This window comes from Chenopodium album, chromosome 8, assembly GCF_948465745.1.
Source record: "Chenopodium album chromosome 8, dcCheAlbu1.1, whole genome shotgun sequence".
NCBI classification, from domain to species: Eukaryota; Viridiplantae; Streptophyta; class Magnoliopsida; order Caryophyllales; family Amaranthaceae; genus Chenopodium; species Chenopodium album.
In genome coordinates, this window is record NC_137841.1 from 73,083,752 (window position 1) to 73,096,221 (window position 12,470).

Consider the following 12,470-nt stretch of genomic DNA (forward strand, 5'->3'; position numbering starts at 1 on the left):
TTAAATTTGTAGATATAATATCATCTAGGTTTAAGGGCCTATTTTCTTCAGCTTAATTTCAGTTTAGTTCAGTTCACCTCCAATCAGTTCAGCTCATTTCAGTCCACTTAAGTTCAGTTTTTAATTTTCTTCTCTCATAAACAATTCATTTCAGTTTAGTTCAACTCAAATAATTTATGTTCAGCTCAATTCAGTAAAGCTAGACAGACCCTTAATTTGTATGAGTATGAATTTTTAGAGTGCAAAAATAATGATTCTATACATAAAAAGGAAAAAAATTTGGATGCAAAGGTAAGGTGTTAATTAAAATTGCTACATGCTAGATTATGTCTCCTCGGTTTGTTCTAATAATATACTTCAATCATGAATATTTTATTTTATTTATTTAGTCCAAGATGATTGAACACCAATTTTAAGTGTGATAATTGACGCGTTAAATTAAAATGATATTTGATTGATCAATCATATTTAGTCATGTCGAATCTCATGGCACACTATCCTCTAACTTTAATTATTCATAATTATATCCTATTTAATATAGTTGACACAATTATAATCCGACTATTTGTATGTACGTAATTAAATATTAGAGAAAATTATATTTAAAAGTTGATATTATGAAATTATATAACAAAATCTTACTTATAAGATTAATTTTTAATATATTAGTGAATTTAAAAAATGCGTGTATTAACACTTATTTACGAAATATATTGCAAAAAGTCAAACTGTGTCACTAATTTGAAATCAGTAGAATATTATTGAGCTATGAAAAAGGATCCAATAATTATGGGGCAAAATTTAATAGACCTTCCATGTCCTAACATGTCACCATAAACCCTTTTAAAACAAAGGTTAGAGGAACATTCTTTTCCACTCAATTGTGGCTAACATGCAATATTGTTATTGTCAAAAATTCCTAAAAGTGGAAAATAATCAAAATATAATTCCAATAAAAAAGAGAAAATAAAATAAAGAAAGGAATTACACAAAATTCCCCCCAATCAGTTCCCAGGTCCCAGAGTCAAATGTTCATAATTTCTGGTTGGTCTATCTCATTTTTGGTCTTCATCAAATAAATTTGCCAGATTTTCCAACACATCAACAAGATTTTGGTAGAAAATTATACTTTTCCTAGATTTTTGGCCCCAAATTCCTTAGATTTTAGTTAGTTTTCTACTTCTAGATCACCGTTGTTTACAGAAGAAGTCGCTTCTGGGGTTTCTACTCTCATGGTATCTTTCTTCCTTTCGCTATAACTTATGATTTTTTGATTTTGAAATCATATTATTGATCGTTTAACAAATTCCTGTTGACTCTGATTGAAGAATAATCGTGGGGTTTAATGGGTTTTTCTCAGATTTTGAATTTTCTTATGTAAATTGTCATTTATTCTGTGATTTGTGGGCATTTTTCGCGTGATCTTTCAGTTTCTGGGCTCAAATTTGTACTATCTTGTTTGATTTAGTTTGTTTGATATGCTGTGTTGGTCTGTTAAGCTGTAAACTTAATTGGGTGTTGAATAACTACTACATGCATAGATGATTATATGCTATGTATGTGAATGTTGGCTGGATGAGTACGAAATCATGACAAAATCACGCGTCGATTGTTGTTACTTTGCTTACTTTTTGCTTCTTTTAGGGCTAAACAGAACATTAACCTGTGATTATGAATGAAAACATATGCAATTCCACTTCTAAATTTTGTTCTTTTGCATTTGCATTGAATTCCCAGAAACTTGGTGCTGTTCAGTTGGGGCAAGTTGCAACATGCTAATAACAGTGGTAGGGGAATATTGGGGACTTAAATCTTGTGTTAGATAGTAGGATGGAAAAGAAGAAAATAGATGAAGATGATTCTGGACCATCATCACCTAAACTAGTGGACAGATTTGGGTTTATAAAGCCAGAAAGTAGCAGTTCTCCTGATCAATTGAAGAGGAGCAAGTCGACTTCTGGATCCGAGAGGTAATTATTGTGGAATTTATAGTTGTCTTAGCAATAATCATAACTACATCTGCAATTCTTTGTTGGTTTTGTCATTTTTGGCTTTTGGGAAATTTTGAATGCATAATTTGATGACTCGTGACTTAATGTTTTATGTAAGATGATGTTCATTTGACTCTTTTCTATCAATTGCAAGTGTCTTCTTCTTTTTCCCTTACAATCGTTAAGGATAGCATAAGCTTAGTATGAAAACTGTTGTTTCTATCTCAACCAACTGGACTGCCTTTGTAAACTTTAATAACAGATCACACTTTGACCTAATTCTATCCTTTAATCGCTTTGATAGCATAATGCTTGATGGAACAGTGTGCCAGTGATACTACTCGCTTACAGTTGTTTGTTTGCTTGTTTTTTCCTTCCGTGTTTTAGCTATTCACAACTTATACACTGTTGCATTTGTTGATGCATGAAAATTTGTCTTTTGCTCAGTATACATAGGCAACATAGCTGAGTCTTCAAAATTACATACCCCTCCTTTCCATTTATCTCTCTATCTTTTGTTTCCCATGTATTATTGATTACACACATGAGATGAATACCTTTCACAGGGAGGAAAGAAGAGTTCGAAAATGGAGAAAGATGATTGGGGTTGGTGGGAGTGATTGGAAGCATTATGTAAAGAGGAAACCTCTTGTGGTTAAAAGACGTATCAGAAAAGGCATTCCTGATTGTTTGAGGGGCCTAGTTTGGCAATTAATCTCTGGAAGTCGTGATCTCTTGCTCATGAATCCTGGGGTCTATGAGGTAATCATGCTCCCTTTTTTTTTAAAAACCTTAGAGGTCAGGTTCTATCCTTTTCATGGGGAGTTAGTGATGCATTATCTTTTGGCTTTTGGGCTATAGTCAACTAAATATGATTGATTCAACTTGCATGTGTTTCTTATTTCATGAAGTAATTGACAATCATTGATTTGTTGGGTATTGAAGTAATGGTCAATTTGAAACCTCTTTGTTAAAGATGTAAGGTTTATAGAACCAAGGGTAGGAGTTTATTTGGAGGTATTGGGTTTGGACTTTATGCATTATTGCTAACTTTTTCTGGAAGTCTCACGTGTACAATTTAGCACTATAAAGGAGAGAAATAAACTTGCCAATATCCAATTGGACCCTGGGTTATACAACTAAAACAATCTTTCTGCGTCACATGGAAAACAAATGTACTCTCGCTAGGAATGAATTTCTCTTTTCAAGATAGTTTCAATTAATAGAATTTGCTCAAGCTTGTGAACTCATTGTATTTTGGGAGACTTTAGAAGCAATGGCTGTTGTTTGATTGAGCTTTTGATCTCATGTGTACAGCAATCTCAATGTTCCTTGGGACAGTTCTTGTGATTGGTTCCACAACTGTTAAGCAATATCTTGGTATTTTTTGTATCTGCCTATTTTTCTAACAGTAGTTATTTAATATTTGGTTTGTCAAATAGTCTTCTATCATTCTATGAAATCAAGAAACCTATTGTAGTCTGTTAATTTTTGTCTTCTACCCAAGTTGAAGTAGTCTGCATTACTCTGCAGTTTCAAATGTGTCTTAAGTGCTGCTAGCCTGCTAATTTTAGCCTCAAGTGCTGCACCATAGGTACTGTATTTCTTGGTGGTGAAATTTGATCTTTTTATTATATTTTTATAAATGAGAAATGTCTGACAAGCTCTACTGTGCGTTTTTTCTGGCTTATCTCGTTATCTGTATTGAGCAAAAGTTACATCGATCCCATTTGATGATATACGAGTCAATGTTTTAGGACTCTTGATATGCTTAGTGAGCTAGATCTAAAATTACTGGGTCTTTCTCTTTCCCATTTCTTCAAGTAGGGTGGGGTGTACCCTTACAAGATTCTGATGCATGTGTATCATAATAATTAGCATATCATTTTTATGTGACATTAGCAGATCATGATGATCACCTCCTATTTATCTATGTTGGTTATGTGTCATTTGTCAATTGTCTTGCCTCTTTAAGTCTTAAACTTAAGCATGTTGCTGTTTTAACTCAAGAATATCATTGGATTTTTATTGTCCAGTCGTGTGTATATTGAGTGACTTTATAACCAATTGGTGCCTCATAGCTCAATATGTAGAGTTGGTATTGAGTATTTGTAAAGTGTCTCTGGATTAAGGCTTTGATTGATTGATTGCAAAGTGTCTCTGGAGGGCATTGCTTTTTTCACTTCCATTTTGTTTATTTTCTGTATTAGGTTGCATGTATTGATGCCATTAACTATTTTTTGGCAGCAACTGGTTATATATGAAACTTCAGCGTCAGAGCTGGACATTATTCGAGATATATCACGTACTTTCCCGTCTCATGTCTTCTTCCAGCAAAGGCATGGTCCTGGTCAGAGATCTCTCTACAATGTTCTAAAAGCATATTCTGTATATGACAGAGATGTTGGATATGTTCAGGTTTGCTATATCCTGTTACTTCCTTTCAGGTGAGGACTTGTCAACTATAAATTTCTTGATGAATCTGTTTTCTGGAATGCAGGGTATGGGGTTCATAGCTGGTCTACTGCTTCTTTATATGAGCGAGGAGGATGCATTTTGGTTGCTGGTTGCATTGCTTAAAGGAGCTGTTCATGCCCCGATGGAAGGGTTATATCTGGTAATATATGATTTTATGCATGAGTGATGTATTATTTGGTTTCGACTTTATATAGTCCCATTCAATTGTTAGTACATGCTTTGGACTAATGTCCATATGCAAAGTTATGGCTAGAGTTACTGTTAGCTTGTATCTGTTGTAAATAACTTTTAGGACTTTGTGAATGTATGTCATGTACATAATACTGCTCTTGGCTGGTGAGAGCCCTGAGAGAGTGAGAGCTGCTGGGTTGTGGAGGACTATTCAGAAAGTTGTGAAGAAACATTGACCAATGACTATAACATAACTACAATTGCTACAACATGAGCTCGTTTTATGAATAGAAATGTGGTCAATGAACCCTGTTTTGGTATTATAAGTTCTGGACCTTCCGGTCCTAGATATTTAGGTTAAATTTAAGAGGATGAGGTTTATGCAGAAAATAATGTTCATTGTTAGGTGCCACTGTGCCACTGGCTATTCACTTTTGTGCTTGTAGTCGTAGTTGCAGCTAATATTATGGTGATGGACTGATGGTTGTTGAAAATAAAAGAGGTAGTAATTAATCAAGGGAGCTGTCCAAAAGGTTTTGAATGTTTACTGTGTCTGAGAGATTGCTGTGTTAAAGGTGTGTTTTAAGCCTTAATTTGAAAAGCAGGGACCTATTTTTGATCCGTTAGTTAAACTTGGGAGATTAAACTTTAGAACCATCAAGTTCACTGAAAATACTGATTCTGTCCTTGATGCTTTCTTTATATTTATTTTGTAAAGTTCTTGAGTTCTAGGGTTGTCCTAACATAATAGCCTATCCCCTTGTTTGGGGTTTTGGTGTAGTGTTGTACCAGGATGGTCATCATCAATCTCTCTCTGTGGTCTGGCTAGAAAGATTACAATATAAGCCATTGACCCAGAGTGTGGAGTACATGATGATGAACTCAACGATGTTTGCAGGACCTATTACAGGTAGCACAGATGCCAAAAAGTATATGACATGGCATTATGGAAGTTTTTTGCCAAGATGTTTAAGTTGGTGCTCCCATGGGATGGCTGCTTCAGTGGTGTTTTTGTGTTTGTCTTTAACTCTTGGGCTTTTAACATAGCGTAACCTGTGGTCTATGGGTGTGTCCTTTGTTGCAATCTTCTTCATATTATAAAGACGTCTGATTTATTTATTATATGGAAAGTCTATCGCTGTTAACTTTCTCTTATAAAATTGTAGTCTTTTCTAACTCTTGGAAGTCATTACCTGAATTTCAAGCGTTGATGTTTTCTCCTCCTTTAATACTTATGGGTATAGATATATGACTTTTTTACTGTGTCCAGTCAGGATTGCCTTTGGTACAACAATACCTCTTTCAGTTTGATCTTTTGGTGAAAGAATACTTGCCCAAGCTCGGAGATCATTTTTCTCAAGAGTTGATAAATCCCAGCATGTATGCAAGTCAATGGTTCATTACTGTGTTCTCTTATTCTTTTCCCTTTCACTTGGCCCTCCGAATTTGGGATGTCTTTCTTTATGAGGTTAGTAAATTACTTTAATATTTTTAATCATATAAAAAAAAATCCCCTAATGTTTCGGTATTCCTGGAATTGTGTTCATGTTTTTTCCCCCTTCATGGACAGGGTGTAAAAGTTGTCTTCAGAGTTGGTTTGGCTCTCTTGAAGAGTTGTCAAGATGACTTGGTGAGCATTTGTACAAATTTCTGCTTTTAAGTTTAGCTTTTATTGGGGATGATAAAGACGAAGAATTGTATTTATATTGTACTCATCATGGCGTCATGGAACAATATGTGCTCGGATGTGGTGGCCTTACTTGAATGGTTAATAATAAGAAAGGTTGTGGAGGACTTGTATGTGTGGGTGTTACGTGTGTTCTCGTGTTATTCTTGGATCAATTATATGTAGAGTCTGATTTCCCATGGGTTGTGAGTGAGTTTGTGACTGAGTTGGCTCATTCTTATGTCTATTTCTCTGTTGCTTTTTGTTTAAAGTTTAAACCCTGATTTTACTTGTACTTGGCTGCTGATGATTGAAGTGTTTTATTTGATTATCAGACGAAGTTACCTTTTGAGTCACTCATACATGCGTTGAAAAATTTTCCCGAAGAAGTGATGGACCCTGATACATTGTTGCCCTTGGCCTACTCAATCAAGGTTAGCACTTCCATCTTTATTACTACTATATAACTCAGTTTCTCTTATGTGTTAAAATATCTTAGATATATGATGGGTTTAAGTGTTAGATGGCTGCCTTTTCATGGACATCTTACATGATCAAGTATTCAAGAATAATGGGGCTGTTTTGGGGTTATCTGACGAATAGGATGGTAATTTTGGAAGAAAATCACCTAGCAATGGATGATTTTGTCGATCTTTGAGACTGGGTGGTTGTGAATTCTTATAATCAAAGTTGTAACTTAGCCAAAAACTTGTTTTTGCTGTTAACCCGAAACTTTTTAAAAAATATTTACTACTATTTACATATTCTACAGGATGTACTTGTGGAACCTCACACACTTCCCTAATATACTCAGGCTGTACACTGTACACTGTACTTGGTGGAACCTCTCACTTCCTTACCTAACACCAAAATAAATTAATGTCAAAATGATCCTAAAGAAAGATTTGGCTAATTTGGCAGGGTCCTAGATTATTTTAGGAACGAATTGTGGTTTTGGTACAGTTTCTTCCCTAATTTTATAATGTTATAGAAGGTAACTTTTGCATGCTTACATTTCATCTCAAGCCAGGTTTCCCTTGACTAAAATTTTCACATCTTATTCTAATTCAGTACTCCGTATAATTAATGCTTCGTCAACTTTTGATGCCTAGATTTCAAAGCGTTTGGAAGAGTTGAAACTTGAATATGAGAAAGTACATGGGAAAGAAGGCCAATCCATTATCACAAGAGGGAAGCAGAAGCAGCTATTAGAAAGGAATGGTTCTTCTCGTCATAGCAAGCGATTTGAGAAGCAGAAAGGAGAATCAATTCAGTCTCCTGAATTTGTCAAAAAAATTCAGTCTCCTGAAGCTGTCTTGCTACAAAAACTCTCATTGCGGAGACATTTCTCTCATCGAAAGGCAGAATATGACAAGCTCGATGGGTCAGTAACTCAATCTGGTCAAGAGTTACAACGACGTGATTCTCAGCTTATGTCTAGACATGCCACTAGTTAATACAACAAACATTGCTTCTTTCATTCTTTCATAGTGTGATTGTACATTTGTGTGAATGTATACAGAACATTAGCGCCTTTAGGCCAATATGATTGCTTATGCGATCTGATTTTTGTGGATATATATATATATATGTCTTCTTAGTAATACAATCATGGTGATTTTTTGAAAGTAGGTGGCTGTTTCGTCATGAATATTTATACGTATTTCTTCAGCAGATGGAGGTATACTGGTTTAGCTTAAGCCTTTTGTCAATTGCTGGCCTGTAATGTGTTTTTGTTTTCTAGATATACTCTACATAGCAATGCAGTCAAAACAGTGTAATTCAAGCAAAACAGAAACGATAGGTGTTTATCAGTGCGAAGTACTTATACAAGCTCCAGTATTATTCAAGCAAATATTCAATTGAATTGTGATCAACAACGAACAATAACAACAACAAGATTTCAAAGCCAACGAATAAAAGGAGGACAAGTTCAACATTAATCTCCATTCTATACCCATATACTTCGCTTGATCTATTTGTATGCGATGCAGTACATGTTTTAAATGTTTAAATTTATACGAGTACATAATAAGGGCCTGTTCTCATTGACTGGACTGAACTGAGCTGAATTGAGCTGAGCTGAATTGAACTGAACTAAACTAAACTGAATATTTTATAAGAAAAGGAAATTAGGAGCGGAGCTGAACTAAACTAAGCTGAACTGAACTGAACTGAATTGAATTTCAACGTAAGAGAACAGGCCCTAACTCCTCTGTAATGCTATTATTGACCATTTCAATGTACATTTTCAACTCTGAAAAATTTACTCTATAAAAAGTTATATTGCAAAATCATAGCACACAAGATTATATTTTTATCTACGTTTATGAATAGATTTATTTTTGTTGTTGGTAAAGAAAAAAAAACCATATTAGCAATAACCTCTCACACGTCAATTAAAACTACTCACTAATCGGAAGGGTTAGTTAGTTAGTAGATACTTGATGAACAAGACATTGGGCGGGAGGGGAGAGAATCAATGGCAGTGTGGAAGAACTTGATCACCAAAGCCACCAGCACATTGAAAATAAAAAAACCACGTGTAACTCAGGTGACGGAATTCTACTCCGATAATCGTATTCGTGATATCTTAACGCCGGTGACGGCGACGGTCACCGGAGTTGTTCAAAAAGGTTACGATGTTAGCCGGCAGGTTGACGGCGCCGTTAGAACACAAGCGCGTGTAATTCACGATTACTTTTCCGATGATCAAATTCGTCAACTCTTAAGCCGTAACCTTAAATTTCTCGTTCAAAACAGTGCTCTTTTCGTTGCTCGTAGTTATGGTATGTCACTTATCAATTAATTTTTATTTTTATTTTTCTGGTGTTTAAATTTTGATTAGGTTTTTGTGAACGTCAAATTTTGTGCTATTAAAATTTCTTTTTGGGCTGCGATGTTTTTGTGCAATTCAGTGTATGATTAAAACGAACTCTGATTGTGATGAGTGCCACTTCGTGTTGTGACACTGCCGGTCTCGAGCCGGATAAAGAAGGAGAGTCGCGGTAGGTCTATGGTGGCTAGCGTAAAACCTAGTCACATCTTATAGACATGAATCGAATATTGTTGTATGATAACAACCATAATTTGTTCAACGTTGCATTGTTGCAATGTAGTATAATACGAAGTATTTGGTAGCACCTTTTAATGTACAACTAATGAAGAAACATGGCAAGGATTAATGCTTAATGACCCTTCCGTAGGACTTGTTAATGACTTATAGTGTAGAAAAAAGAATGAAGATGATAAGTGATACAGATTAGAGATAAAGTACAAGTGAAGCAAAAACGAAATGTTGGGAAAGTCCCACATTGACTAAAGAAAGAAGGTATTAGGGGGTGAAGTGTTTATAAGCAGAAGGTTGTTTGATTAATAATGTATGATCCTTCAGGCAGTTAATGGGATATGATGAGTGGTCATTTTTCGCATTTTTTATTGCGAATTGGGTGTCCGCCCCAAGCCTTATTTACGACAATATGGGCACCCCAATTTTATACCATCTGATCCCTATTCCTGTATGAAAATATGTTTTTGCAAAAAATATAATTTTTGTATTTAAAGTAATGAAATGATTTTCAAATTTTTTTTGAAATGTCTTTTATGGTTTATTAATTAAGATTTGGGTTCACAAAATAAACATTATGTTTTTTTTTTTGACAAGCAAATAAACATTACCAGTATTCATATTTTATCAAACATTTGGTCACTACTCACTTGTGAGTTGGACTGAACACTCGCATAAAACATTCATTGAAGGTTGGCTGTTTTCCTCGGAGACAATAAAGAGTTACAGTAGGGTGCTTAGTTGATGTTTAACTTGGCGCGAGCTTTAGGATTATTTGCCTCTTGTTTTGACCTTGCAACTTATCTACAGTTTAGGTGTACCTGATGCTCAAAGATTTGGTTCTTGTTTAATTGATTTTGTTGTATATCATGATATATTCTAGTTTTAACACTATTTTTGGAAAGTGTTTCATAAAAATATATGCCACTGAGGAAATAGTTTCAAGATTGAGCCATCAAGGAACTAGTGATGTTCATTGTTCATGACTTCATGGTTGAATTTGGATTATATTGAGGTTTTACTTAGTTGTGCACCTTACATTTTTGTAATCAAATTAGCTCATTGTAAATTTTGAAGATACAATGGAGTCCTCTTGAATTGATAATCTCAACCTCCCATAACCAATTCAGTATGATACCATCTTTTTTTCTTGATTTAAGGACCTAATTCGGCTTTCCAAATATGGAAATATACCATGTACTTTTCCAGCCCTTGTCATTTAGAGTTTTGTCATCGAGTGGAGGATGGTTGTACTTGTGTTTGCTCTTGTCTTAAAATCTCATATCTATGTTGTATATGAAAAAAAAAGTCTCGGCAACTTCTACATTATGTATTTATGTTGATTATTATGAATGTTTATTTTCTGTTATACCAAGTTTTGATTTGAATTTAGCTTATTGTCTGGCTAGTCAAGCTTATCCTTGCTTCAATTATCCTCTTCACCAAATTGTTGTTACTTGTTAGTTGTGCTGATTTATCTCTTTAATACAATTCTGAACCTTGTGTTCAGTCAGTTTTTGTAGGTAGTACTTACTTGGTTACAACTATCAGGCTTTTTAAGTAAGTTTAATCTGATTGACTGATTCGAAAACCCCAACATTTTCGTGTTCCAAAGTCAGCAGCTTAGCACTGACCATAAATAGTTACACACTACATTCAATCAATTGGCTCATTTATTGACATTTTTAGACAGACAGACAAACGAAGAAAAGATCTTCCTAACGCTTCTAATATTCAGACTACAGAACTATATTAACAGATGAAATAGGCAGAGTATGAAATGTTTTTAGTATCCTTTTTTCCCTTGTGCAATTGGTTTAGTGTATCATTTTACAATATGCAGTAAAATTTCTTGCAATATAGTGATCATCAGAACTCGGCATTGTTTGTAGGGGGTGGTCCAATCATTGATATTGTCTCGGCCTCATTGCAAGACCAAAATGCTGCCTCTCAGAAGGAAAGACTGAAAGAGCTAGAGAATAAAGTAGCTAAACTTGAGAAGGCATTGTGCTCAAGGGAATTCCGTGTGGAAGCTGATATATACATGGCACGTACTAATTCGCATGATAAACTGCACATGAGAACACACATCAACCTGAATCCTGAGGAGATACTACAGGTGGTCTTAATGAAGCACTTAGGTCTGAAAATTATAGACGATTTTGTTATGGCCAAAGCTCGATCTAAAACGTATTTGAAGCCTGCATTTAAGTTAATTGGAAGCCCAGCAGCGTGAATAAGAAGATGAAGCAAGATGAGCTCTTTGCTATGGAATGGAGGTGGTGTTTGCATCTGTGTAAATATTGGTTTCAGAATTATATTATGTGCTTAAAATAAATTAACAGTGACTGTTCAGTTGTTTCCAGGAGCAAATGTATTACCGAGAATATGTAATCAAGCATATTAGCTTTCTGTGAAGGGAGATACTCCAGGTGCAAGTACTTTCGGTGGATTTAATTTTAGTGTTAGTCAATTAAATAAATTGTACTTAATGTGACGGCTAATTTTGAATTTAATCCAAAATAAAATCATCTTTCAATTTCTATTTTTTTGTATGGTAATTTTAATTCAGCAATATGTTTGTACTAGATGACATAAATAAAATAGTTTTACTCACACACACACACACAAAAAAAATGATCTTTCATGTTCTTTTGTATATGAATAAATAGTGTAGTTTTTCAAAGGCCATAAAAGTTTACAATTTGACTTTGAAAATGCTACTCTGCGAGAAGATTCAACAAGAAAGAGTACAAAACTTGCACAAGTTTGATTGACAACTTGACAAAGCTCTTATATAATTCCACCTGCTTCTTGCCTTTAGAAGAATTTGGCAATTTAATAACCAGAGATTATAAGTTTGTAACTATATTTTAATTAATCATTTTGTAGAAAAATGACTTAATACCTTTTTTAAAAGAAAATGTTGTCACTCTTGCTAGTAGATAACGACCATTGTACACTCTCGGATGCATAGACACTGCATATCAGTAACTATTACTCTATATACAATATTATCACACGCCGTTTAAAAGAAAACGGAGAAAGTATTTTATTACTTATTTCATAATAATTTGTCATTTTTTATCAACTCGCA

The 12,470-nt window shown here is 34.5% G+C and overlaps 2 protein-coding genes and 1 non-coding gene across 3 annotated transcripts; all 3 read left to right on the forward strand.

The window, feature by feature from the left end:
* Positions 1–893: 893 nt before the first annotated feature.
* On the forward strand, positions 894–7,915 carry LOC145642328 (uncharacterized). The gene is made up of 9 exons (XM_081693461.1): positions 894–1,235; positions 1,738–1,970; positions 2,558–2,753; positions 4,239–4,409; positions 4,492–4,608; positions 5,911–6,108; positions 6,211–6,270; positions 6,642–6,740; positions 7,419–7,915. Exons 2-9 carry the CDS (start codon positions 1,831–1,833, stop codon positions 7,761–7,763), a joined length of 1,326 nt encoding a protein of 441 aa, XP_081549587.1. The 5' UTR covers positions 894–1,235; positions 1,738–1,830; the 3' UTR covers positions 7,764–7,915.
* A 754-nt stretch (positions 7,916–8,669) lies between these two features.
* LOC145556595 (uncharacterized) lies at positions 8,670–11,875 on the forward strand. Its single transcript, XM_081618248.1, has 2 exons — positions 8,670–9,095; positions 11,266–11,875. Exons 1-2 carry the CDS (start codon positions 8,789–8,791, stop codon positions 11,607–11,609), a joined length of 651 nt encoding a protein of 216 aa, XP_081474374.1. The 5' UTR covers positions 8,670–8,788; the 3' UTR covers positions 11,610–11,875.
* Positions 9,710–9,817, forward strand: LOC145557209 (small nucleolar RNA Z279/snoR105/snoR108). The gene has a single exon (XR_014092259.1). It is a non-coding gene; the product is annotated as a small nucleolar RNA Z279/snoR105/snoR108 (small nucleolar RNA).
* Positions 11,876–12,470: the final 595 nt, after the last annotated feature.